At 53.3% G+C, this 27,108-nt stretch overlaps 2 protein-coding genes across 2 annotated transcripts; one reads left to right on the forward strand and one right to left on the reverse strand.

Annotated features, from left to right (window-relative positions):
- Positions 1-191: 191 nt before the first annotated feature.
- On the forward strand, positions 192-17,657 carry Ddx54 (DEAD-box helicase 54). Its single transcript, XM_013119804.3, has 20 exons — positions 192-398; positions 5,377-5,506; positions 6,899-6,969; positions 7,235-7,423; positions 7,511-7,560; positions 8,245-8,286; positions 8,405-8,500; positions 9,030-9,151; positions 9,237-9,298; positions 9,392-9,523; positions 10,542-10,752; positions 11,708-11,842; positions 12,062-12,292; positions 12,377-12,450; positions 13,011-13,199; positions 14,180-14,322; positions 14,621-14,734; positions 15,087-15,191; positions 15,482-15,597; positions 16,153-17,657. The coding sequence occupies exons 1-20, from the start codon at positions 228-230 to the stop codon at positions 16,383-16,385; spliced, it is 2,616 nt and encodes an 871-aa protein (XP_012975258.1). The 5' UTR covers positions 192-227; the 3' UTR covers positions 16,386-17,657.
- Cfap73 (cilia and flagella associated protein 73) lies at positions 17,105-23,432 on the reverse strand. Its single transcript, XM_005079009.4, has 7 exons — positions 23,262-23,432; positions 21,512-21,617; positions 20,690-20,794; positions 20,215-20,415; positions 18,983-19,204; positions 18,638-18,796; positions 17,105-17,432 (listed from the first exon to the last, which is right to left on the reverse strand). Exons 1-7 carry the CDS (start codon positions 23,315-23,317, stop codon positions 17,355-17,357), a joined length of 927 nt encoding a protein of 308 aa, XP_005079066.1. The 5' UTR covers positions 23,318-23,432; the 3' UTR covers positions 17,105-17,354.
- Positions 23,433-27,108: the final 3,676 nt, after the last annotated feature.

Below are 27,108 nucleotides of genomic sequence, written 5' to 3' on the forward strand. Positions count from 1 at the left end.
CCCACTTGTTGGTATGTCCCTCAGGCCCCGCCTCCACCCTGCGGGTATCTCCCTCAGGCCCCGCCCCATTGGCGAAGCCACGTTGACGCTCAGTCTCAGCGCAGTGGGTTGGTCACTCAGGCCCCGCCCTTCACTTTGCTGGTTGGTTCCCTCCCAAGGCTCCGCCTCCTCGCAATCTTTGCGTCATGTAGGTCCCGCCTTCTTCTGGGTCTAAGTTCCCGGCTCGCATGGCTGCCGGCAGACGCGTGGGTCCTGGCTCGGGGTCGCGTGCCGCCATGGCGCCGTGGAAGAAGAAGGGGCGGCGGAAGCGACGGACTGGGGCTTCCCAGGCCCGTGACAGCGAATCGGAGGACGGCGAGTTCGAGATCCAGGCGGAGGATGACGCTCGGGCGCGGAAGGTAGGAACGTGGAGTCCCTGCTCGGGCCCTCAGCCTGCGCCCTTCCGCTTGTCCGTCTCATTGATCGGGAGCCTTCATTGGGTACTTTCCACAAGGGGCGGGATTCAATTACTATTCGGCCAATGGAAAGTGCAAGAGCGAAGGTCCGCCTGAGTTTAGGGCAGTCTTAGGAGATAAAATAAAGGAGAGGCTGGGCCAGACCTCTAAGAAGCCGGTTATAAACTAAAGTAGTACTTTTGGACATTTGTCGTGGTTCAGCCTTGCTGGCCTAGTCAGCACTGTCAGAGAAGGACAGCAGGATTGGAACTGGGGATGGTCTGGTTCCAAGTGTGTGCCGTTGGGGAGACAGGCCTGAGCGCCAAGCGGGCAGAAAAGCCTACTGTCCTGGGCACAGCGGGTATATTCCTTCATTTCTCCTCTCCAGCTCAGTCAGTGCTCTGAACTCATTAGGTTGTCAGTAGTTGTGCAGAAACTGCTAAAGGCAATGAGAGTGCGGGGTAGTGAGTGCCAAAGAAGAGAAGGCTGCCCACGTGCTTCAGACCAAGGGCTTTGCTGAGGCCGAGCCCTACACTGGCTGCGGGACATAAAGAAGTTGCTCGAAGCCGGGCGGTGGTGGCGCACGCCTTTAATCCCAGCACTCGGGAGGCAGAGGCAGGCGGATCTCTGTGAGTTCGAGGCCAGGCTGGACCGACAACCTCCAAAACAATACAGAGAAACCCTGTCTCGTAAAACCAAAAAAAAAAAAAAAAAAGAAGTTGCTCGACTTTTTTACAAACCAAAACCCACACTGCGGACTCCGGATGTAGCTCAGTTGGTAGAACGCTTGCAAGCATGTCTGAAGCGCAGGATTTGAGCCCTATCACCACCTAAAAGCAGGTATGGTGGCACACGCCTGTCATCCTAGCACCTGGATAGGAGTGGTGGAAGCAAGAGGATCAGGAGTTCAAGGCCACCTTTGGCTATGAGCTGGTAAGAGCTCTACCACCAACCTTGAATATTTTGCCTCACAAGGAAAATGTAAAAGGTCGTCTCCATCCTGGGACACAAACATACCTATTTAAAGGTCTGTCCCATTCTTGGTGTAAAATAGGGCTGGGAGAGCAGCCAAGTCCACACTGTACCATTGAGCTGGTTCACCCCCCCCAAAAAAAAACCAAACAAACAAAACCAATATCTTTGTTCATTGAAATGAAATTGGAATACTGTATGGGAAGCAGAGTCTGTCAACTTAGAATCAGTGGGGAAACTCTCTTTCATCCCCCCACCCCCTTTTATTTTGGCGGGGTTGGAGACAGAAGCCCTGTATATGCTCTGCCAGTTACCTGTATCCCCGGGGCTTTTTTACGTAATCTTGGAACAGTTGTCTTCAAATGAAGGAGATGGGATCCCCAAGCAGAATGCCTAAACTAGTAACAAAAATTCCAATGAACAAGGCTTAACTTTGTCAGGAAAATTATTTGCCTTATGTTAAGTTTTGGTTTTTCGAGACAGGGTTTCTCTGTGGCTTTGGAGGCTGTCCTGGAACTCGCTTGGTAGTCCAGGCTGGTCTCGAACTCACAGGGATCCGCCTGCCTCTGCCTCCCGAGTGCTGGGATTAAAGGCGTGTGCCACCAATGCCCGGCTTGCCTTATGTTAAGTTTTTATATTTATTTATTCATTTGTTATGTTTTGAGACAGGGTCTCACTGTGTAGACCAGACAGGCTTCAAATTCACAGAGATCCACCTGCCTCTAACTCCTGAGTGCTGGAATTAAAGGCGTGTGACACAATCGCCCATCGTATTAAAGTGTCAGACAGGGTCTTGTGCAGCCCTGGGTAGCCTTGGATTCACTGTGGGGCAGAGGATGGTTTTGATCTCCTGATCCCCCCAGCCTCCCGAGTGCTGGGATGGCAAGTCTGTGCCACCACACTCTCTCTAATAAGTTATTCAATGACCCCTCTTTCTCAAAGGGTTTAGAATTTAAAGGTTAACTTGATGAATTTCACCAAAAGAAATCCAGTGAAGGAATTGACTGTGGTGCCACACCTGTCACCCCAGAACTTAGAAGGTGGAGGCAGAAGGATGGGGGTTCAGATGGCCAGCCTGGGCACAGGAGATCCTGTGAGGAAAAAAACAAAACGGAAAAGTTATGCAATGACCCATGAAGTATTGCAGGGTCTCAGCCCAACCAGGGAAGGCTGAGCTGGGTCCGAGGAAGGGTAAGTCCCCCGGCCTCCCAGGACCCTGGAGACGATCAGACACAGCCCTGAGTCTAGTCAAGCAGGACTCATTTATGGCCCCACAGCAAACATCTTTTTTTTTTTTTGGTTTTTACGAGACAGGGTTTCTCTGTATTGTTTTGGAGGCTGTCGGTCCAGCCCGGCCTCGAACTCACAGAGATCCGCCTGCCTCTGCCTCCCGAGTGCTGGGATTAAAGGCGTGCGCCACCACCGCCCGGCTTCAGCAAACATCTTTTAAAGAAAAGAACCACAGGGGGATGGGGAAATGCCAGCCTATCACACACCTAAGCACCCTATGCTTTACCTAGTGAGCACAGCCGTTCATGGCTCGATCTTGGCAATCAATCACCCTTCTTTGTAAACATCTCAGGATGTTGCCCTCTTGACTTCCCCTCAGTGCCATTTTTAACTGGCTCGTGTGCCCTTCAAGGTATGTTATGTGTAAGTCAGAAAATAGGTTGAGAGGCCAGAGAAGTGCTTGCCTGGTAAGCCCAGTGACAGGAATTTGATCCCTGGAATTAGGCCAGATTAGGGGCTGAAGGGTGGTTCATTGGTTAAGAACACTGACTGCCCTTTCAGAAGATTGGGGTTCATTTCCCTCATTTCCAAGGTATCCAACACCCTCTTCTGGTCTCCTTGGGTACTGCATGTACATGGTGCACATAATCTATGCAGGCAAAACACTAATACATTTAAAAAGCTGGACATAGCCAGGCAGTGGTGGAAGTGGTCTACGTATGTGTTGTGCAGTGTAGTAGCTGTTGTGGTGGAAGTGGTCTACGTATGTGTTGTGCAGTGTAGTAGCTGTTGTGGTGGAAGTGGTCTACGTATGTGTTGTGCAGTGTAGTAGCTGTTGTGGTGGAAGTGGTCTACGTATGTGTTGTGCAGTGTAGTAGCTGTTGTGGTGGAAGTGGTCTACGTATGTGTTGTGCAGTGTAGTAGCTGTTGTGGTGGAAGTGGTCTACGTATGTGTTGTGCAGTGTAGTAGCTGTTGTGGTGGAAGCTTCACCCCAGCCCCTGACATCCACAACCAAAGAGTCTGGAATGTTATGATGGAGGTTCCACCCAAGCCCCCTTCCCTATCACTCTCCAAACCCTGCGACATCTCAGAAAGCCTGCCAGATGATGGCCCCTCCCCCAGAGATGCTCAAGACCACAGGGTATTTAAACTGCCCCCCAGAAAACAGACTCATGGTTTTTCCAGTCTCCCTTTCCCACCTCCTCTCTGGGGAACTGGAAGGCCATCCGGGAGCATTGTATCCATTAAACGTGGGCTTTTTCTAATTTGGTTTGATTTGGTCTGATTTGGATTGCTGCATAGGTGGAGAGGCTTATCCGGGTGTAGAAATTTTTCAGTGGCCACCAACTGTGGCATGGTAAATACCTGTGTTTGACTTATGCCACCAAATCCCTGGTATTTAGTCACAGAATCTGGATTCATCTCATATTTATACCTACATGACAGTAGGTGTAGAGTTCTTTTCTGAGACGACAAAATAATGAAATAAGATTCAAGATGAAAATGAGAAAGGAATAGAAATAGACTAAGCGCCGGGCGGTGGTGGCGCACGCCTTTAATCCCAGCACTCGGGAGGCAGAGGCAGGCGGATCTCTGTGAGTTCGAGGCCGGGCTGGACCGATAGCCTCCAAAACAATACAGAGAAACCCTGTCTCGAAAAACCAAAAAAAAAAAAAAAAAAAAAAAAAAGAAATAGACTAAGCTTGGTGGTACAGTCTTGTGATCGCAGCTACTTTGGAGGCTGAGGCAGGAGTATCACAGGTTCAAGGCCATCCTGGGCTACAAGAGGAGTTCAAGGCTAACCTGGGCAACTTAGTGAAAGCTTGTCTCAAAAGTAAAGAGTAAGAAGAGGGTTGGGGGTGTAGTTCAGTGGTAGAGAGTTCCGTCCTTGGCGCTACCAGAACAACAAAAACATTTGGTGGGGAGGGGGGGAGGGAGTGTTAACCTGTGACATAAAGTGAGATAAAAAGTTTTATAAGGAATGGAAGCCAGGCGTGGTGACGCACGCCTTTAATCCCAGCACTCGGGAGGCAGAGACAGGAGGATCTCTGTGAGTTCGAGACCAGCCTGGTCTATAAGAGCTAGTTCCAGGACAGCCTACAAAGCCACAGAGAAACCTGTCTCAAAAAACAAACAAACAAAAGGAATGGAAAGGGGCTGGAGAGATGGCTCAGACATTAAAGGCTAGGCTCATAACCAAAAACTTAAGAAACGGAAAGAAGAGATACATTGTTATTTTTTAAAAAATAATCAGAAATTGCAAATCAGATCCAAGCATAGTGGTGTGTGTCTTTGATACTAGTACTCGGGAGGCAGAGACAAGTGGGTCTCAGTGAGTTTGAGGCCAGCCTGGTTTACAGAGGGAGTTCCAGGACAGCCAGGTGCTGTGGTCACCCCTCAGGCATATCGAAGCTCCTACAGACATGTCCGCACATATGTCCTCCGCCTTCAGCATCCATCTCTCCTGGCCAAGCCTATACTTTCCACTGGGTCTTCACACGCCCCGTGCCCTTGACCTCAGTTTCTAGAAGGGTGCCCTCCGGTCCAGGATGTGGCTGTACTGCTGGTAAGGGATGCAGCCCAGCTGGCAAGTTCCACAGTCTTTCTGCAGAACTGATTTGCCCCTCTGCCCCAGCCTGGTCCAAGGAGAGCTTGTTGGCAAGTAGCGTGCCTCCAGACCCCGCACCCTGTGGTCCGTCAGAGCTAGAGTGATACCAACTCTCCGTTCCTCCCTCACAGCTGGGCCCCAGTAGAGCCTTGCCTTCCTTCCCTACCTCAGAGTGCGTATCAGATGTGGAGCCCGACACGCGGGAGTTGGTGCGAGCCCAGAACAAGAAAAAGAAGAAGTCCGGAGGCTTCCAGTCCATGGGTGGGTAAAGAGACTGGGTACCTGGGGCCTTGGGGAGTAGCCTGGCAAGGGGGTATTGGGAGGGTCGTTGTGCCCCCTGTGCTTAGGTACTGACATCCACCTATGTGGTCGGTGTTAAGTAGGCTGAGGTAGTAGAAACAGTCTTCCATAGCAGGCCTGGAAAGGGGGCCACCCCTACAGGCACAGGAGGTGGCAGACAGGAGGATAGCCTTGGAGAGAGACGGGCACGGGATGGTGGAGTGGTGTCAGGACACTGTGGGAATTACAGCTTAAGTGCTCTACCCTTGATGGAGCATTAGCTGCCCGGGCTTTCAGTAGCGATTAAAAAGGAGCTGGGCATGGTGGTCTATTCCATGGCTATGTAATAAGACCCTGTCTCACAACAAAACAAAAAGTGTCTGCAGCCTATGGGACAGTCAGAAAGAAGGTTATCATCTACAATATGCAAAGAGTTCTTACACATCCGTAAGTAAAGGACAGAAACCCTAAGAGAACGAGTTAAAGAAACTGAATAGTTGAGTCATAAAAGCAATCTAGGACTGGAGAGATGGCTCAGTGGTTACCAGCACTGACTGGTCTTCCAGAGGACCTGAGTTCAATTTCCAGCAATCATATAGTGGCTCACAACCATCTGTAATGAGATCTGGCGCCCTCTTCTGATGGAGAGGTATATATATACACAGCACTATACATAATAAGTAAATACATCTTTAAAAACATGACCGGGCGTTGGTGACGCACACCTTTAATCCCAGCACTCGGGAGGCAGAGGCAGGTGGATCTCTGTGAGTTCGAGGCCAGCCTGGTCTACAGAGTGAGTTCCAGGACAGCCTTCAAAACAATACAGAGAAACCCTGTCTCAGAAAAAAACAAAAACAAAAAAACCCTAAAAAACTAAAAATGAAAAGCATGTCATCTAGAGGCTGTTTAGATTTAAAGCAAGAGTGCTGGCTCTCACTGATAATTAGGGGTCAAGCAGAGACATGTAGGTGTGGCAAAGATGGCGTTGAAGCTGTTTGCTAGTCTCTAGGCATCCTCCTGCTGGCTCCCAGGTCCTCAGTCCAGGTCTTGTTAAGTCCCCAAGGGCCACTCTCTCCCATCCATACTGGCCCCATTTCCCAACATCCCCACCACACCTTCAGAGTGCCACATGCCTGTGATCCCAGTGCTCAGAGGCAGAGGCAAAGACCTCAAGTTCAAGGCCTTGTGGAGTACATTGCTCAGACAGAAAAACAGAAGCGAGAGAATTCCAGCAGAGGTCGAGTTACACTCCATCAACCTTCAATTTGTTGCTTTCTGTTTTTCTTTCTGTGTGGTGAGCATAGTCCTTTGTCCTGTGTCTGGCGGCTGCTGTTGCCCCCAGGCTCCTGACCACTCTCATGTCTCTCCCAGGCTTGAGCTATCCCGTGTTCAAAGGCATTATGAAAAAGGGCTATAAGGTGCCAACACCCATCCAGAGGAAGGTAAGGAGCTGGAGAGCAATGGGTTGGGACAGCAGTGAGTGGTGGCCGCAAGACAGATGTCCCTGGCCCCAGCTGTCGTCTTGCTGGCCCTCCTCACTGTGGCTGAAGCTCCACCCAGCTTAGCTGTCTGTGGCTGAAGCGTCACCCAGCTTAGCCGTTTCATGGGGAGAGGGTTGGGCTCAGCAGAGCTATGGTTTGGATGTGGCTCTCTGCCTCTTGCCATGCTGGACGGGAGCTGACCCTGCCTCCAACATGTGTCTGTCAGACCATTCCTGTGATCTTGGACGGCAAGGACGTGGTAGCCATGGCCCGGACAGGCAGCGGCAAAACAGCGTGCTTCCTCCTCCCAATGTTTGAGCGGCTGAAGGCGCGAAGTGCGCAGACAGGGGCCCGGGCCCTCATCCTGTCGCCCACCCGGGAGCTCGCCCTGCAGACCATGAAGTTCACTAAAGAGGTGCGGGTAGCGGAGCCTGGTGGGGAGGCCGTGAGGAGGCTGAGGTGGCAGGCCCTCACCTTTGACCCCTTCTCCCTCTCTCCACAGCTGGGCAAGTTCACCGGCCTCAAGACAGCCTTGATCCTGGGTGGTGACAAGTAAGGACCCCTCACCCCATGTCCTAGCTTCCCTATGCAGGCACACCCCCGTACCTCAAGAGTTTCCTCGTGGGCCTGAGTTGCTAGTAACTAACAGTAGTTTCTCCACATGTTCAGACACACTGGTCAGGGGACATGTGGTGGAAGCTGGGACAGGGACAGAGGGACAGAGCTCGAAGTTTTGGACCAGGGAGTTTAGTGAGACCTTAGTTGTACAGGATGTGTCTGTCATTCATTCTCCGGGCGCCGTGCACAGGCTGTGGTTGGTCTGTCCTGCTCCAGCTTCTACCAAGAGATGTAGTCAGTGTTTGTCACAAAGCCTACCTTCCCCAAGCTAGGTGGAGCCAGGATCCCCATTCCACCAGCTGCTCCAGGGGTGCCTCAGGGGAAGGCAGGAACAGGCACTTAGCCATCCAGGCGTCAGGATTCTAGGTGAAGCCGGTAGTTCCAGACTCAACCACTAGGTGGTGCTGTGGGTTGGCAGCAAAGTGTGGGGAGCCACAGAGGAAGCCAGTATCTGTGGATCTCCGTTGTGTTTCAGTCTGTCTCTGCTAGGGCAGTGCCTTGACCTCACAGTAGCCATGTCTCACTTTCATGCCTGGGGTGTGGGGTCGCTTGACTGTGATAGGGGAGGGACAGACTCAAAAGCTCTGTCCAGTCAGGCTGATCCTGCTTTCCCCCTAGAATGGAAGACCAGTTTGCTGCCCTGCACGAGAACCCTGACATGTGAGTGTGTTGACGGGAGGTGACCCTCTGGGGTCCTTTCCCAGAGTGGTGTGGGGAAGACCGAGGGCAATGGTGGGGCCCTGAGCCTGGGCTCACCTGGCTCGTCCATCCCTTCTAGAATCATTGCCACCCCCGGGCGGTTGATGCACGTGGCTGTGGAGATGAATTTGAAGCTACAGAGTGTGGAGTATGTCGTTTTTGATGAAGCGGACAGGTGAGGCCACAGATATGCCCCTGAGCAACGGTCAAGGCCTGGAAGGGGGGGGCACAGGAGAATGGCCCTGTCCGGGGAGACCTGGTGTGTTTGAGTAGTCCCATCCCTAGGGCACCTGCACTAGGGATTTTAAGTTTACATCTTAGTACTGAAAAGAATGTTTAACCAGTGTTGGGCTATATGCAGAGATGAGGGCTTGCGTAGCATGTGTGAGGCTGAGTTCATTCCCAGCACTGCAAACACACACACAAGATTAACAGTTGCACATGGCAAGCCGGGCATTGGTGGTGCATGACTTAATCCCAGCACTCGGGAGGCAGAGGCAGGTGGATCTCTGTGAGTTCGAGGCCAGCCTGGTCTACAGAGTGAGTTCCAGGACAGCCTCCAAAGCCACAGAGAAACCCTGTCTCGAAAAAAAAACAAAAACCCAGTTGTGCATGGCAGGGATTCTGGAGTGAGGGCAGCCAGGGTTCTAAGCTCTTTGGGTGGAAGCCCTCTCCTGACCCTCCCTGCCCATCACTCACTGCAGGCTCTTTGAAATGGGATTCGCTGAACAGCTACAGGAGATCATAGGCCGCCTTCCTGGGGGCCACCAGACAGTGCTGTTCTCGGCCACACTGCCCAAACTGCTGGTGGAGTTTGCACGGGCAGGTGAGCCAGTGGGGTGTGGTGCTGGACTCAGGGTAGGGCTGGGATCCGCCCCTCAGTGACCCCTGCGATCTCCACACCCCAACAGGTCTCACAGAGCCTGTGCTCATCCGTCTGGATGTGGATGCCAAACTCAATGAACAGCTCAAGGTGAGGCTGTGTTATGAGTCTTCCCTGGGGGCAGGGCCACGTGGGTCCTGCTGGCCCATAGCCTGGAGCCCACATCCATCCCTCTCCCTGCAGACCTCCTTCCTCCTTGTACGTGAGGACACCAAGGCTGCTGTGCTTCTCTACCTGCTGCGTAATGTCGTTCGGCCCCAGGACCAGACAGTGGTGTTTGTAGCCACAAAGCACCACGCAGAGTACCTCATGGAGGTGAGCAGGGGCTCTGTGGAATGGAAAGACATGTTGGGGTCTCAAACTAGTTTCATCCCCCAGAGCTGCACTTCCATGGGAGGCCACCAGAGGGCGGCAGCAGAGCAGCTATGAGCCTGGGTGGGGCTTTTATCAAAGGCCATTTCTCTCTCTCTGTCTCTCTGTCTCTCTGTCTCTCTGTCTCTCTCTCTCTCTCTCTCTCTCTCTCTCTCTCTCTCTCTCACACACACACACACACACACACACACACACACACACACACACACACACACACACACTGTCAGTCCAGTTGTGTGTGGGTGCGTCTACTGTCTGCACACCCCAGCTGGTCTTGGTCTGTCTGCCTTTCTGTCCACACCGTCTGCAGCAACCCCCAGTGGACTTGGTTTGTTTGGGGTGGATTCCCAGTGTGTGATGTGCCTGGCATCGAGGCATGATCTCACACATTAGTGGTGTGGCGTGTCCTTGACCTTTTTCTGTGAATTCACACCTGTGACCCTCGTCTAGATGCAAGTGTGGGGAGTCCCAGCATCGTGGAAGTTTGGGGGAGGGACGGACTAGCTGCTGTCTCACACTCCAGCAGCCACACCTGGGCACTGCCGAGGACACGGGTGGCTGGGCCTCACCAGACATGTAAACGGCGCCTTCCTTCCCCCGAATGTCTGAGACCAAAATAGTAACATTGAGAGCTCAGTTATGCGCTCGTGGGCTTCCTGTGTTTCACGCTCGGTCCTCGATGGGGCATTAACCCACTTCATTCTTGGAGGCACAGAAAGACTGAATAACTTGCCCATTGTCACACAGGATCCTTGAGGCATCCTTCTGTACCTATTGTACCCTGTGATGTCCCAACAGCCTTGCAGAGCTGGGAGGTGGCAGAAGTTCCGTTTGTGCTGAGTCAGGCCATCCAGCAGGGTCGGGGTTCAAACCCACCATGCGTGGTGTCCCAGCTTCAGCTTAGCCTCCTGTCCTGGCTCCTGTAAAGTTCCTCTCAGCTCCCCGCCTTTGCTCTGAACAGTTGCTGACAACCCAGGGCGTGAGCTGCGCCCACATCTATAGTGCTCTGGACCAGACAGCCCGTAAGATCAACTTGGCGAAGTTCACACACAACAAATGTTCCACCCTCATCGTGACCGACCTGGCCGCCCGGGGCTTGGACATCCCACTGCTGGACAACGTCATCAACTATAGCTTCCCCGCCAAGGGCAAGCTCTTCCTGCACCGTGTGGGTGAGGAGCCTGGTGGGCAAAGGGAGGGCACCGTGCCATGAGAGCAGCTGAGAATTTGGGGAAACTGAGGCCATAAGCAATGCTTACTAGATGGATCCTGACAGGTAGTCCTCAGCTTCCAGACGTTCCTTTCCTTCGGGGTTGGGGACGGAACCTAGGGCACCGCTCTGCACAGACCACGCTGAGTTGGTTACTGTGCTCATAAATGCAGGTAGATTAAGACATGCATGGGAAGGAAGCAGCTGGGCACAGGGTTTCTTGGCTGTGTTCTGTGTGTAACAGTGTAGCTGGATCTAAATGCACAGTCTTCAAGCCGAGGTCAGCAGTGGTATGAGGACACTTGCTGGGGGTCTGCCTGTCACTGTCAGGCTCACAGGAGACCTAGGCTGTGTCTCCCATATGAGTCCCAGATACATCCTTGCTGGTAGCTGCCTGCTGTCTCCAAGTCTCCATCGATTCCTGGAGAGCTGGCTCCCCATCTTGGGAGTTTCCAGAGTCCCAAGGGGAATTCCTCAGGCGCCACACGACAGACCACTCTCAACAAAACCTGTAAATGAAGGGATGTGGTGTTTCCTAACATATTAAAGAAAGCTGGGCATGGTGAATGTCTGTGGTCACAGCACTCAGGATGCAGAATCAGGCGTTCAAGGGCAGCCTGGGCTACATAGACCCTGTCACAAACAACAAACCAAGCTGAAATGTAACTGACACCTACAATTTACTCAACACAATGCTAGGCCCGTCTTGGGTTGCTTTCCAGTGCCTGGGACTTGAAGCACTGATCTCAAGTGGCGCTTGCCCCTGCTCTCACTCACTTGGGCTCTGTACCGTCCTGTGCCTACCCCTGGCCCCCACCCTGTAGGTGGGGACAGCAGTTCAGAGAAGGCCCTGGCCTAGCTCTAGCCCTCAGGGAGTTAGGCTCCCCCACTGAAACTCAACTCCTCCCACCCCCCAGGTCGTGTGGCCCGAGCAGGCCGAAGTGGCACAGCCTACTCCTTGGTGGCCCCAGATGAGGTTCCCTACCTGCTTGATCTGCACCTGTTCCTGGGCCGCTCCATCACCCTCGCCCAGCCTCATGAGGAGCCCTCAGGTGAGGGGAGGCTGGGCAGGACTGAGGTCCCTATGGAGTTCACCAGCAGGCAGGGGTGCGATGGTCTGACCATAGGAGCTCCTGCCACCGTGTCCTTGGAGACAGGCACAGTCGTCTATGGGGGCGGCCTTGGGCGCTGCTCTTGGGCTGTCGTTGCCAGAGCTGGGGTCTGTCTGTGTCCCAGGGTCTGAGTGAACACAGTGTGCCCTGTGACTCCAGGTGCAGTTGGCAGGGACGGCGTGCTGGGTCGGGTGCCACAGACGGTGGTGGATGACGAGGACAGCGGCCTGCAGACTGCCCTGGAGGCGGCACTGGACCTTCGGGGCCTGCAGCGTGTGGCTGACAACGCTCAGCAGCAGTATGTGCGCTCTCGTCCAGCGCCCTCACCTGAGTCCATCAAGAGAGCCAAGGAGCTGGACCTGGCAGGGATGGGCTTGCACCCACTCTTCAGTGAGATTCTGCAGGGTGCAGTGGGTGAGGGCGGGCCGGCCCTTCACAACCCACCCTGGCCTCACGCACTCCTTCGCCCTCCAGGCTCCCGATTTGAGGAGGGAGAGCTACAGCGCCTGAGGCTGGTGGACAGCATCAAGAAGTACCGCGCCCGCGCAGTGAGTGGCCTCAGAGAGCGGCTGGAGTATGGGCCACAGTGGGGACTCCTGAGCTTGTAGCTCCCTAACATGTCACACTGGCTCTGTTGGCCACTCATAGACCCGCCCCCCCTTGTTCTGGAGCATTCCTGTGACCCACAGCAGGTCCAGACAGATGCAATCCCGTAAGGGAGTGATGTGTTGTCTGCCTTTCAGAGGCCTGAAGAGCCATCCGTCCCCAGCCTTGACCCTCCCTACCCGTTCACTTCTCCTGGGTATCCGTGGGTGGGCATTTGCTCCGGGGTTCATGTACAGAGGCAGGGAGAGCCCACCCAGGTGACCAGTAGCAAAAATGGCTAGGGAGTGACACAGGCATCAATGGTTTCAAAGCCACGTGCACTCTGTGCGGTCTGGGCTCTGGCTTTTCCCAGCAGTGTGGCCTTGGGCACAACACCCACTTCCTCTGGGCCTCCCTCTGATTCCCATGGTGAAGACTTGAGTGGCCATACCGGTCTCAGCTGGCTTCAGGGAGCTGGGGGATGGGTGGGTGGCAGACAGTGAACATGGAGTCCCTTTTACAGACCATCTTTGAGATCAACGCCTCCAGCCGGGACCCAAGCAGCCAGATGATGCGTGCCAAGCGGGAGAGGGACCGAAAAGCTATCAATAGCTTCCAGCAGGGTCGGCAGGAGGGCCCAGCTGACCCAGTCCCCCAGAAGGAGCCGCCTCAGAAGGAAGAGGAAGAGGAGGACATGGCTGAGAGTGTGGAGGTGTGGGCTGCAGGGGCAGCTGGAGCGAGGGAAGAGACAGCCAGGTCCCAGCAGCCTTTGGGGCAGGCAGTGGTGCAGCCTGCAGCCCATGTCCCCATCTCTGTGGAAGTGGTGCACAGTCTCAGCTTACAGTCTGCAGGAGAAGGGTGTGGAGATTAAGGCAGGACAGTCACAAGTTCAAAGCCAGCTCAGGCTACAGAGTGATACTGTCTCAGGCTAGCCCAGGCTACAGAGTGATAACCAAAGGAAGGAGCTGTGGCACTGGCTCAGCAGTCAAGCATTTAAGAGCCCGTGCTTCATGCACCGACACACCCCATGCCTTTAATCCCAGCACTTGGAGGCAGAGGCTGTCGGATGTCCGAGTTCAGGGCCAGCCTGTAAATAGCAAGTCTACATGCTGAGACCCTGTCTGAAAAAGAACAAAAACAGCCCTTACTGCTCTTGCAGGGGATTGGAGCTCAGTTCCCAGCACCCACATTCGGTGCCTCACAACTGCCTGTAACTCCAGTTCCAGGGGATCCAGCACCCTCTTATACAGTTCCTTCCCCAGATGTTGTGGCCTGGGCTGTGGCTAAGTAGTATGGCTGAGGTCCTGGTGGGAGAGAAGCCCCAGCAAGTGGGTCTGGGGGATGCTGGAGTACCCCGCCCACAAGGAGTGGCCCCTCCTGCACGTCCGCTCCATCTCTCCTGTCTCACCGAGGCAGATGCCTTATGAAGGCCCAGCCACAAACCCCGTGTGCGTCCTATTGTACGGAAGCATCCAGGGCTGAGTGGGGTCAGGACTGATCCTGGAGTGCAGTGTCATTATTGCCTGGTGTCCATCCTGCCCCTCCTGCCTGCTCTTCTCTCCACAGCAGGGGCTGTTGTGTGTGCAGAGGACTACATACGGTCTTCTGGCAGCTAAAAGGGGAAGCTCTGGTCCTTAGTTCTAGTGGGGCTCCCTGAGGCCACAAGGATGACACTGGGCTTCTGTCTGTCAGGGTGTCTTCACAGAGGTTGTGGGCCAGAAGCGACCAAAGCCAGGACCCGACCGAGGATCCAAGAGGCGGAGGGAGGAGGCTCGTCAGCGAGACCAGGAGTTTTATGTCCCCTACCGGCCCAAGGATTTCGACAGTGAGCGGGGGTGAGTGTGAGCTTGTGGCCCAGCTTGCAGTGCATAAAGAGGGTCCGGCTCCCTTAAATCTCCCCCTTGAGGGGCTGGAGAGATGGCTCAGAGGTTAAGAACACTGATGCTGCTCTTCCAGAGGACCTGAGTTCAATTCCCAGCAACCACATGGTGGCTCACAACCTTCTATAATGAGATCTGGTACCCTGTCTGACCTGCAGGCATACATGCAAGGAGAATGCTGTATACATAATAAATAAATCTTTTTTTAAAAAAGTAAAAAATTAAAGAAAAAATCTCCCCCTTGAATCTGCAGGCTGAGCGTTGGTGGAGCCCAGGGGGCCTTTGAGCAGCAGGTGGCTGGTGCGGTCCTTGACCTGATGGGGGATGAGTCGCAGAGCATGAGCCGAGGTCGGCAGCAGCTCAGGTGGTGAGTGATCAGGGAGTGTGCCAGGCCGTCCCTGTGTCCCTGGGTGCGGCCTTCTGTGTCCCCATCTGGCTGCTCAGAGCAGGGTGGTGACTTGTCTGCCGTCTCCCTGATCCACTGTGTCCATGAGGGGCTCTGATGCAGCTTCCCAAACACAGGAGTCTGGGAAGTGGCGTAGGGATCAAACCCCGAGTCCCCAAACCCCACTCTCCTTTTGAGACCTGGAAAGGTGGAGAGGTGGTCAGGTGTCCGGTGCAGGCAAGCGAGACTGGCTGTCTTCCTCTAACCCTCTGCTGACTACACGCGTGTGAGGGAACAGGTGCCCCGCACTAGACTCCATCTCCCTCTCTCCCAGGGACCGGAAGAAGAAGCGGTTTGTGGGGCAGTCAGGCCAGGAGGACAAGAAGAAGATCAAGACAGAGAGTGGCCGGTACATCAGCAGCTCCTACAAGCGTGACCTGTATCCTAAGGGACAGACAGGGCTGCAGAGGGTTGGAGGGCGGCGCCAGGTAGCTTCAAGCTGCTGTGCTTATAGGAGGGTCTTGTCTGGGGGCGGGGCTGGGCGGCTTTCAGCTGCTGCTCCTATAGGAGCGGCTGTGTCTGGGGGCGGGGCTGGGTGGCTTTCAGCTGCTGCTCCTATAGGAGTGGCTGTGTCTGGGGGCGGGGCTGGGCGGCTTCCCTAGGGGCCCTCTGTAAGGGGCCTGCACCCAGCTTAGATGGTACAGCTCACTTCCTTAATGAGGCACTCAGCTACCAGAAGTGGAAGCAGAAGCAGAAAATCGATGACCGGGACTCGGAGGAAGAAGGATCATCCAACCAGCGAGGTCCCGGGCCCCGCAGAGGTGGAAAGCGAGGGCGGAGTCAAGGTGGGCAGGGCAGGTGGTATGGTCCGAGTAGGGGAAAAGCCAGGTGCGATGAGGTGCAGGGGTGAGCATGGGCAAGGCTAGGACCTACGGACTCTGCCTACGAGCAAAGCCCCATTCCTGTCCTGTGGTGGCCTGGCCCCCGCTTCTATGGCATAGCCCCACCCAGCAGACCAGGGTCATGTCTCTCTCTCTCGCTCAAAAGATGGTTCCTGGGGTAGCCAGTAGCAGGGTGGATGATGGTTCCCCATGTGGAGCCATGTGCACACCTAGAGGTGGAAACTGGTGCCTGACGGCTTCCCACCCAGAGCACCAGTCTCTACTGGGGTTGGGATGGGATCTCTGTGGTGACAACACTGGGCTTTGGAAGCCACTGCTCAGGAAGCCCTCTGCAGAGCTGGTGATATCTAGGGAGTTAATACTGTCTCTGAAAATGTGGGCTGGCCAGGGTGCCAGGCGACCCCGGGTTTGGCCTCTTTGATCTGGCCAGAGTGGGGTGGAGCCTGGCTCAAGCTCTGTGTGTCAGAGACTGAGCTCCCCAAATCTCTGTGCTGACAGGTGCCTCCCTGCCCCGAGCGCCCAGTGCCCCCGCAGGCCGAATGCGCTCAGAACTCAAGACCAAGGAGCAGATCCTGAAGCAGCGGCGTCAAGCCCAGAAGCAGCGCTTCCTGCAGCGCGGAGGCCTAAAGCAGCTTTCAGCTCGCAACCGACGTAGAGCTCAAGAGCTGCGGCAGGGCGCCTTTGGCCGGGGTGCCCCCTCCAGGAAGGGCAAGATGAGGAAGAGGATGTAAGGAGCCAGCCTCAGCCCCAGGGCTTTCTGATAGATAGCCCTGGTGTGGACATCTCTGACGTGGTCCCCTGTGCTGTTGGCAGAGTCTCCCACAGGAGCCAGTGTCTATGCGGAACAAAAAGAAGGAGAGGCTGCTTTTGATGGGACATTGGGTGGGGTCTTGAAGTTTGCCTAGGAGTTTACCAGCAAAGCTAGGCAGAGCAAGCCCCGAGCCTGCAGCTTAGCTGTCACTGAATCCATGAATTCAGGCTTCAGAAGTCATGGCCATGTGGATGTATGTGGGCCCTGGCTGTCTCTGACCGGACATTAGGTTTTAGTGTAGTAAACATTTGTAGAACACCTCTAGTAGGCAGGAGTGTGGTTTTCTTGGGGTGTTGGAAGGGAGAGTTGCAGGTCTCAGCTTTTGTAGTGGCTTAGAGCAGGTGGCCATGCCTGTGTCCCACCCGGCCACTGAGGTGATGTGGCCTCCACTGTCTACCGAGATAAGAAAAGTGAGAGTCTGGATCTGGTCGCTCAAGGCAGCTGAGGACTGCTGCAGGGTGGAAGCAGGCTCCGAGGGTGGCATTACCCTCATGGCCTCCATCCCACTGGTGGCTCTCCCCACCTCTTGCTTGGGGTTCCGGGAAGGTCACGTATCCCCAGCAGATAGACCCCATCGGCCAGGCACACACTGGGACTACCCTCTTGGGCCGCAAAGAGCTGATGCTAACAACAGCTACCTTTTGTTCAGACAGACACACTTTACTTAGCCCTGTCTAAGCTTGTGAAGGGCCCAGTACTGCTGTCAGCCCCCACTGACAGCCTAACTAGTTGAATGTCCTGAGGAAGCCCCATAACGGCAAGGGCTGGCGCAGCTCCATCTTATCTTGTCCAGGAGGAAGCATATTCAGAGAGCCGTTGTGTTGAACCTCCATACCAAGGAATGTAGGACTTTGCCCCTCGTGTCCTCTTCGCTGCTCTCCTGGCCTGACTAGGAGGCAGTAGCTGTGGGCTCGGCCTCGGCAAGGCTGCTCAGTGTGGCTGAGAAGTCCAGGATGAACTGCTTCACCTGGGGACGGGGGTGACATAGCCAGCTCACCTTCTGTACCCACCCTCATACAGGGGGCCGAGGGCAGTGTGGGCCTGGAAACTCTACTGCAGAGGTACTGAGAGTGTCCAGTGTGGCTTCCTAAAGGTTTGTTGCCAAGTATAGCTCAAACTTGTTCTCTAACTCATGGCAATCCTACTGCCTCAGTCTCCTGAGTGTTGAGAATACAGGTGTGTGCCACTGAAATGTTTGTCTTGTTTTTGTTTTTTGAGACAGGGTTTCTCTGTGTAGCCCTGCCTGTCCTGGAACTCATTCTGTAGACCAGGCTGGCCTAGAACTCACAGGGATCCGCCTGCTTCTGAGTGCTGGGATTAAAGGCATGTGCCACCATGCCCAGCCACTGAATAGTTTGCAACCACTTTGCTGATTTCCAACTGGCTCCTTGCTAACTCAGTGTCCCACCCGCATCAGGTGACATTTCCCTTGGATCAGGCTTGTTTGTTGGTTTGTAGCCTCATCTTCATGGTGTCCTTTATTCTGTGCTAATTGCTCACTTATGTGAATTTAATGGACACTCATAGGCCCACTGCCATGGACTGAGGGCAAGCTCACAGTGGACTGTGGGACCCTCTTCATGTCCATTACCTGGGTAAATATAGAGAACACAGGACCCAAAGAAGGCTGGGTGACAGTTCGTCACTGCTCTGGGCAGCCTGATTCCTGGCCTGGAGTGTGGGTAAGAGAGGGCCAGCATCCTCCCCTGAGCCTTCCTCATAGTAGCAGAGGTAAGCCAAGGAGGGGCTAACTCAGCCAGACCAGATGCATAGCACACCTGTAATCCCAGCACTCAGGAGGTAGAGGCCAGAGGGGTGAGGAGTTCAAGGTACCTAGTGATCTGGGGTAAGCCTGGGCTATATGAGACCCTGCCAAAAACAGCCTGGTTCATGTGACACTGGGCCCCTCCTGGATTCGGCATGTGTATCACAAGAGCCAGGGCAACTCATGGGTGAGCAGTGGTCTCAGTGACTTTAACCAACCCTGCAAAGGGCACACAGATCTACTTGTAGTCATGGTGATTACAACCCTGGCATCTGGATGTAGCTTCCTGGCCCCACAGTAGGTCACTAGAAGGAACCACCTATAAAAGACACTTAACCCTAGGGTGTCCCAACAGTGGGGTTTCCCAAGATGGGGTGTTGGGTAGGGAGTGACACAGAGAGCCTCACCTCTTCTAGTTGCCCCTCTGTGTCCTCCACATCCAGGGCTAGAGGCTGACTCTGGCGCAGGCGCACAAGCTGATACAGGTTGAGCACAGACATCCGAGTGCGTCCTAGGAGCAGCGTCTTGGCCGCCGCAGTGTTCTGAATTTGAGTCCACTTGGATTCCTGCAGAACATATGTGCAAATCACCATTGAGTCGGGACCTAGGCCTGGAGTCTGGGAGGCTGCACCACCTGATAGGTGTTCTGCCGGGCGGGATCAAGGACTGTTTCTGGTATCCTTGGCGATGTGGTACCCCAGCCTTGTGGTTAGTGCATCGGGTGGGTTCTCTGCAGCCCCGGGGACGCGCACCCACTGCAGTGTACGCTCATGCGCTGCCTCCAACTGCTCGTGCAGCTGTGCGCGCTGCTGGCCCAGACGCAGCAGCTCATCCTGCTTGGTTTCCCGAAGACGATGCAACTGAGCACGGGTCTCATCCAGCTCCACCTGTTTCTTGCGCTCTGCCACCTTCAATGCCTCCTGTGTGTCTACCAGGCCGTCGAAGCGCGCCACCAGTTCTGGAATCTCCTGAAACTGGAGAAGGAGACTCATTGCCCTCCCCTCTTGACTAGCCAAGACACCTCAGTTCAGGTGTGCCATGGGACACCTCAGGTCCTGAAGCGAGGATGTCAGGAGCCACTGAATGGGAATTTAAGTGAGACCTGTTCATGCCCCTCTCACTTCCGTGATCAAACCTAACTAAGCTTGGCTAGGAACCTCAGCTTGTTGACACTGCTTCTTGTTCATTCGATGAACTTTGTGGCTGATGCCTGGAATGCCAGCACTTGAGAAACTGAGGCTGGAGGATTACCTCAAGTTCAAGGTTAGCTCGACTACATATTGAGTACCTGGTTAGCTTGGACTACAGAATGGGACCCTGTCTCAAACAAAAACAAAACAAAACAGAGCCAGGCATCGTGGCGGCACAGGGGTGAGGAGTAGAGGAGTAAGAGGTGAAGGTTGGAGCTGTGGTGGCGCACGCCTTTAATCCCAGCACTGGGAAGTGGAGGCAGGCAGATCTCTGAGTTCAAGGCCAGCCTGGTCTACAAAGTGAGTTCCAGGACAGCCAGGGCTACACAGAGAAGCCCTGTCTGGCTGTGTGTGTTGGGGGTGGGAGTATTGGGGCAGAATTCTTTCCTATGTAGAGTTCAAGACTAGCCTGGGCTATATCTTAGGTCTCAACAAACCAACCAAACACACACATTTTCTCCCCAAACCCAATCTTCCACAAATAATAAAATTTACATTATTTTCTGTACTCACTTATCTTTTTTCTGTTTGTGTATTTGTTTCTCTCACACACACTCACACACTTGCTTAGCTACATAACCTTGAGTGCGAACGAACTTTCTACAACTGTTTTTTGACCTGTGAGATGGGGTTGACATTAACAGTACTCACTTGATCAGACATAGGGGATGGCTGGAGAACAAAGTGTGTCCTTGGTATACAATGAGCACTTAGTAAGTGCTGCTTCTTATATACAGTCAGCACTGACTAGTGCGCCTGAACAAAACGGTCCCCAGCCTCCCAGCGCTGCTCACCTCAGGCAGCTGCTCCAGCACGCGCTCCAGTAGGCGCGCGCAGGGCTCCAGGCGCTGCAGCCTGTGCTGCAGCCGCGCGCGCTCCCGCCGCAGCTCCTCCAGCTGTGCGCGTAGCCGCAGTGCCTCTGCCTCCTGGTGTCGCACTCCGTGCCCTTCCGCTGCTCTCCACAGCGCGCGGTCCCGCCGCCGAACCTCGGCGTCCTGGGAGGAGGATGAAGATTAGGGAGCCTGAGTACTCGGGGAGCTCTCCGGCCTCCCCTGAGGGGTGAAATGGCACTCTAAGCCACGTGCGTAGTAGACTTCGGGAGACTGTGTTAAGTTCATCCACGAGCTGTGATTCGGGGTCCTCACTCCTCCTCCACCCTCTGGCAATCTGATCCCCCCACTTCAGGCGACTTTCCTAGGTGGAAGCCACTCTAGAGTGGCAAGAAGGAGCCCCTGTCACCCCTGCCTCCAGACCTCAACATCCACTGACCTGCAGGAATTTGTCAAAGCGGATGAAGGACTCCTTCAGCGCCTGCTCTTTCTGCTCCAGCTGTGCCCAGCGCTGGCTCAGGGTGGCCATCGTGCTGCGGAACTCCTTGGAGAGAGGTGCAGTTAGAGCTGTGTGCGTGTCCGGTCATCTAATTCTCCCAGCTGCAGCTGCTCCCTGGCTTACACGTTATCTCCTGTGGTCCCTGAATGCTAAGTCCCAACCTCTTCATACCTCTTCTCTAGACACTCCATGTTTCAGCCACCTGACGATCTGAAGTTTTTTGTTTTTTTAAATATATTTTTAATATGTGTGCATTTAGGGGAGGAGTGTGTGCATGTGAGTGCAGTGCCTGCAGAGGCCAGAAGATGGCGTTGGGTCCCTGGAGTTGCAAGCTGTTATGAACCTCCTGATGTGGACGCAGGGACCTGAACTTGGATCCTCTGTAAGAGCAGCCAGCATTAACTGCTGAGCCATCTCTCCACTTCCATGACCCTCTGAGCTTTGTCCTTGAATTCTGGTTTTTGTGGGGGAGCAGAAGATCCCCCCCCAGGATCCAACAGCCCTTGCCCAGTGCCTTCCCACACAGTAGCCCCAACCTGGACACTTATTTTCCTCTCCAGACTGTGAAACTCGGGAGGGCACAGCATACAGTGGGTGTTCAGTGTACACACATGCATTTGTACCAAGTGTTCTCGCTAGATCTTCCTTTGACAGGTAAGGACATCAGGGCTCAGGGTAGACTCACCCCAGGCTATGTAACCCCCATTGGGTATCACCAGTGTGTGTCTGGTGAACCCCCAAATTTCAACAACCGAGGCTCACCTCCTTCTGGGCCTGCAGATCCTGGTCTGCAGCTGCTAGCTCTTGCTTCTTCTCCAGGAGACGCAGCAGGGGTGGAAAGTGGTCCACATTCTGCTCTGGTGGCTTCCTGGACTGACCCAAAGGGAAGGTTACAAGAAGGAGAGCTGGGGCCCCTAACTCCCTGGGGGTGCCTGGAATAGCCCCATCCATCACCTACTGAGTTACTTTGGTTTCGTTTTAAAACATCTCATGTAGGCCAGGTTAGCCTTGAACTAACTTTGTAACTGAGGATGGCCTTGAACTCTTGATCCCAAGCCTCTACCTCTTGAGTAGTAGGATGACAGATATGAAGTTGGCACATCTACTGGCTACTGCTACTGGGTCTTTAAATTGTTCACAAGTTAGTCTGGTGGTGGCTGCGTACGCCTTTAATCCCAGCACTTGGGAGGCAGAGACAGGCAGATCTCTGTGAGTTGGAGGCCAGCCTGGTCTACAGAGCGAGTTCCAGGACAGGCTCAAAAGTTACAGAGAAACCCTGTCTCAGAAAAAAAAATTGTTCACAAGTTTGTCCTATACCAAGCAGTGTACCTAGTCACAGCAGTTGCAGCCATCAAGAGGACAGACAGAAACCCGTGTTGCTGGAAGCGGTGCTCCCCCCCCCCGATGACCACAGACTGCTAACATGGGTAATAATAGCAAGCACTGCTCAGGCACAGTGGGCCCTGAGGTGTAAAGTTCAGAAGGCCAGATGCTGTTTTCAATATGGAGTCAGGAAGTCTCTCTGAGCAAAAGACATTGGGACAGAGCCACAGGAAGTAAGTTGCACTGACAACTGCAGGGAACAGACTCCAGGCCAAGGGAACAGCCGAGAAAGACCCAGGCTCCCAGAAAAAGAGCTGGGTATGTTGAAGGAGCCATAAATGTGAATGAAGAGAGGAGATGATAGGTGGAAACTAAAATCGGAGGTATGCAAGGCCTGACTGGCAGGCCATGAGGAAAGACTTCGGCAATGACCATTAGTGGATGGGAGACAAGGGCAAGTTTTTAGTGGGGTAGGAAACTCTTTGTGACTGCTGTGAGGAGCTGGGGACCTCAGTGGTGGGGCTTAGGGGCTCCAGAAAGAATGCCATTCTGATCAAGGTGGACAGGATGGGAGGTGAGGATGGACCCATTCTGGAAACAGCTTGACGGCAGGACTGATGGAGCAGGGCAGAGTGACACAGGAATAAAGGTGACCTCTGTAGCTGGAAGGATGTCACTTTGCGGGATGACTATAGGCTGCGCAGGTAGGGTTGTAGAGACGGGTCCCTGCTCTGACCACAGCGAGCAGAGGCATTCCTCTGTGGGCAGTGGTCCAGGAGAGCCTGAGTGTGAGAGCCTGGCTCTCCGGGAGGATGGGAGGGAGTCAGAGAGTATCTGACATCCTCTCAACGAAGCCTGCCCAGCCCTGCATCAAATACTGAGGCTATTGGGGCCAGGGAGTTCCACCGTCCCCAAACAATGCGCTACAGAGCTGATGTCCTCAAAACACAGCTTCTCCACTGCACAGCAGCTCCCAGGAAAATCCTCTCCACCCTGGTTCAAGGATTTCATCTCTGTGAGGTACTGGCCAAGGCTGGGGCAGGAGCAGGCTTGCTATCCCAGTAGCCCAGAGCCTGGCCAGCTCACCCCAAGACTCCCCAAAGGTAGAAGGAACTCCAGGAGAAGAGATGGGCTCTCTGTTTACATCCCCTCCTTCTCACCCCATCCACTCGCTCCTGGCACCACTTACGTAGGCGCTTTCTCTTGGAAGGCCAGCCGGAAATACTCCTCCCACGCCACTGCCATTCGCCTATAGGTGTCTCTGGCCACCTTAGCACAAGCTGGGGGGCTTGGATGGAGAGTGCTGCCCCTGCTTGGAACTCCCAGAAACCCAAGGCTGAGTGAGCCCTGGTTGCCTGGGCAGCCAACAGCGCAACATTCTGTTGCCAGGCTGCAGCCTAGGACCCACCCCTGGACAGACAGCAACCAGGAAGGGAGGGGACAGTTATCCCCTATCTAAATTTGGATGCAGTGGACAGGGCACCGGTCTTAGGTCAATATTTCCTTTTCTGGGAAGCCCTTGTCTGGCCAAGCCTCCTCTTGGCTAGGTAGAGTCTGGCATCCCTATGCAACAGTATGTTCCTTCATGCACAACAGAGAGTAATTGGGGCTGGACTGGAGTTCAGGGCTACAGCTTTCACCCAGGGCATATGCAAGGTCCTGGGTTCTATCTCTGGTACTGTTCTCCCCCTCCAAAGAGTAATTATTGAGTGCCTACTGTTTGCTCTGTCTGTGTCCTGTCAGTCACTCTGGGGAAAACTGCTGAGGAGGGGCTCCAGCCCTTTGAGTCTCCATGTCCATGCTGGTGATGGGGCTGTCCTGACCATGCCTCACAAAGCCCCAGGCTGGTTCAGGGAAAGTGCTGCTCTGAAGAGTTGCCTTGGGAAGTGATTTGTCCTTGAATGGTGGAGGAGAGAGAGAGGCTGTCTGAATAATTACTCTGGTCAGACAGGATGCTAAGCCCTCCATTGTATAGTGCAACATTTAACCTGGGGGAAGGACTCAGCAAAAAAAGTCCACAGCACATTCAACCAGAAGCTGCTGCAAGCAGTAATTGATCACCTGCTTCAGACTGTTCCAATCCCTCTCCCTCCCTCTCTCCCTCCCTCCTTCCTGTACTTCCTTGAGACAAGGTCTCACTTTGTGGCCCGGGTTGGCCTTGAACTCACAGAAATCATCCTGCCTCAACTCCAAAGTGCTGGGATTATAGACATGAGCTATCACACCTGGTTTTTTTATCTCTATTTTTTATTTTATTTTTGTTTTTGTTTTTCAAGACAGAGTTTCTTTGAGACAAGGTCTCACTCCATACCGTATGCACATAACTATGTAGCAGAGGCTGTTCTCTAACCCATGGTATTTCTCCTGCATTAGCTTCCTGTAATTTTCCCTCTCAAATGAATATGTTTCTTTTGTTTGCCTTTAAAATTATTTTATTGCCAAGCATGGTGGCTCATGCCTTTAATATCAGCACTTGGGAGGCAGAGGCAGGTGAATCTCTGTGAGTTCAAGGACAGCCTGGTCTACACAGAGAAATCCTGTCTCCAAAAAAAATGGTGTGTGTGTATGTGTGTGTGTGTGTGTGTGTGTGTATGCTTGTGAATGCATGCATGCCTCTCTCTCTCTCTCTCTCTCTCTCTGTGTATATATGTATGTGTGTATCTATGTATGGGTGTGTATGCTTGTGCATGCATGCATGCCTCTCTGTGTGTACGCGCATGTGCATGTGCGAGCGTGTGCGCATGTGTGTGTGTGTGTGTGAGTACAACTTGTGAGACTTGTTTCTCTCAACCTCATGGGACTTGGGGATTAACCTCCCACCTCCAACTCCCAACACTAGGATTACAGGTGTGCTAGCGAGGATTACAGGTGTGCTAGCTAGATTTATTTCAATTGGACACAAGCTAGAGTCACCTGAGAGGCGGGAACCTCAGCTGAGAAAATGCTTCCATAGATCCAGCTGTGGGCAAGCATGTAGGGCATTTTTTAAATTAATGATTGATGAGGGAGGGCCCAGCCCATTGTGGGTGGGGCCATCCCTGGGCTGGTGGGTCCTGGGTTCTATAAAAAGCATGCAGAGCAAGCCAAGGGAAGCAAACCGGGAAGCAGCACCCTCCATGGCCTCTGCATCAGCTCCTGCCTCCAGGTTCCTACCTTGCTTGAGTTTCTGCCCTCGCTGCTTTTGATGCTGTGGAGCTGCTTTTGGTCAAGCTGTTTCATCACAACAATCATAACCCTAACTAAGACTGCTCTCTTGCTGAGTTCAATTGGTTTATTTGTTTAAATTAAGGTCTCACTGTGTAGCCCAGGCTAGCCTCAGGTTTGCAATCCTTTCTCAGCCCCTCCAGCATCGGGATTCCAGTGCTGTGCCAGCCTATACTTACTTGTAATGCCTTCATTGCTTAAAACAACTCCTGAGGAATTTTGTTCGCGGATATTTTTAAAAAAGAGATCTAAAATAACCCACATTTTCCCTTTGAGCATTTTGCATCAAATTACCCACATTATCTTTCCGTGGAACCTGATGCGAAGCTTCAGCAACAGCAAGAAACATGATCTCATTTTTCTTAATTAAAAAAATAATGGAGGTGCAATTTCTAACTCCTGAAATTCACCCCTTTTTTCACACACGTTTTCATGGGCTGTGGCAAATGTGTAAAGCTGTGTAGCTACCACAAGTAAGGCAAAACCCATGAGACTTGGGGTCCATTTGTAATCTGCCTGGGTTACATCCCAGCCTCAAAACCATACTGGCTATGGTGGTGCACATCTCTAATCCAGGCACACAGGAAACTGAGGCAGAAGGATGGAGAGTTCAAAGCCAGCCTGGGCTACATGGCAAGGCCTTGTCTAAAACAACAAAACAAAACAACCCCCCCCCCCAAGCCAACCAACCAAACAAACCGAAAAAACCCACCCAGGCTATGCTGAGACACAGCCTCGGCAACCTGCTGAGATCTTGTCTCAAAAGGAAAAGTAATAATAACTGGGGGCTGAGGGCTGGGGTTGTAACTCAGGGAGAGTACTTACTTTTGAGGAAGTGAAAGGGAGAGCGAGATATCTAGAGAGAGATTCTGTTGGCTTCTCATTAACAACCCTAGTGTCCCATGTAGGCTTTGTGCCACTGTAAGTGAGGTTGGGATGGATCCCTGGGTCCTGTCAACGAGACACAGGAGCCTCAGAGCTGCATAGAGATGCACGGAGCTGCACAACCGGGTTGCTCCCATCATCAGCCGTCAATTTCTTGTTGGTTTGTTTTGTTTTAACGCAGGGTTTTATGTATCCCAGGCTGACCTCAGTATAGCTGAGGATGATCTTAGAATCTGGGTGTGAGTGTGTGAGTGTGTGTGAGTGTGTGTGTGTGAGTGTGTGTGAGTGTGTGTGAGTGTGTGTGAGTGTGAGAGTGTGTGTGAGTGTGTGAGTGTGTGTGAGTGTGTGTGAGTGTGTGAGTGTGTGTGAGTGTGTGTGTGAGTGTGTGTGAGTGTGTATGGAGGCCAGAGGACAACCTCAATGTCATTCCTCAGGCACCATCCACCTTTTAAATATTTTCTATTCATTAATATATTTGTTTTGTTTTTTTTTTGAGACAGGGTTTCTTTGTGTAGCCTTGGCTTATATTTTTATCTTTAAACATTTATTGATGTTATTATTGTTGTTGTTGTTATTATTTGTTTTTTCCAGACAGGGTTTCTCTGTGCGGCCCTGGCTGTCCTGGAACTCACTTTGTAGACCAGGCTGGCCTCTGAACTCAGAGATTCTGCCTCCTGAGTGCTGGGATTAAAGGAAGGTGCCACCACCATTCCGAGCAAACATTTATTTATTTAGTTATTGTGTAGTTTGTGGATCAAGTCACAGTGCATTTGTGAAGGTCAACGGTCAGCTTGAGCTGGTTCTGTCATTCCACCATGTGGACTGGGGGTAGGGCATCAGGTTTGGTGGCACGTGCTTTTACCGGCTGGACCATCTCATTGTTCCCTCCCTCCCTTTTAAGACAGGGTCTGTTGCTGCTCCTCCTGTCCCTGCCTCCCTAGTGCTGG

Source organism: Mesocricetus auratus, unplaced genomic scaffold (assembly GCF_017639785.1).
Source record: "Mesocricetus auratus isolate SY011 unplaced genomic scaffold, BCM_Maur_2.0 Super-Scaffold_100025, whole genome shotgun sequence".
NCBI classification, from domain to species: domain Eukaryota; kingdom Metazoa; phylum Chordata; class Mammalia; order Rodentia; family Cricetidae; genus Mesocricetus; species Mesocricetus auratus.

What these genes read in the sequence shown, in the direction of transcription:
- Ddx54 (XM_013119804.3), top strand. Translation starts at nt 228, where the DNA reads ATGGCTGCCGGCAGACGCGTGGGTCCTGGCTCGGGGTCGCGTGCCGCC. An exon ending in GCTCTTCCTGCACCGTGTGG is followed by an intron (nt 10,753 to 11,707) that starts GTGAGGAGCCTG and finishes CCCACCCCCCAG; the next exon opens with GTCGTGTGGCCCGAGCAGGC. An exon ending in GGGCTTGCACCCACTCTTCA is followed by an intron (nt 12,293 to 12,376) that starts GTGAGATTCTGC and finishes TTCGCCCTCCAG; the next exon opens with GCTCCCGATTTGAGGAGGGA.
- Cfap73 (XM_005079009.4), bottom strand. Translation starts at nt 23,317, where the DNA reads ATGGCAGTGGCGTGGGAGGAGTATTTCCGGCTGGCCTTCCAAGAGAAA. An exon ending in GCTTTGACAAATTCCTGCAG is followed by an intron (nt 20,416 to 20,689) that starts GTCAGTGGATGT and finishes TCCTCCTCCCAG; the next exon opens with GACGCCGAGGTTCGGCGGCG. An exon ending in TGCTGGAGCAGCTGCCTGAG is followed by an intron (nt 19,205 to 20,214) that starts GTGAGCAGCGCT and finishes CTCCTTCTCCAG; the next exon opens with TTTCAGGAGATTCCAGAACT.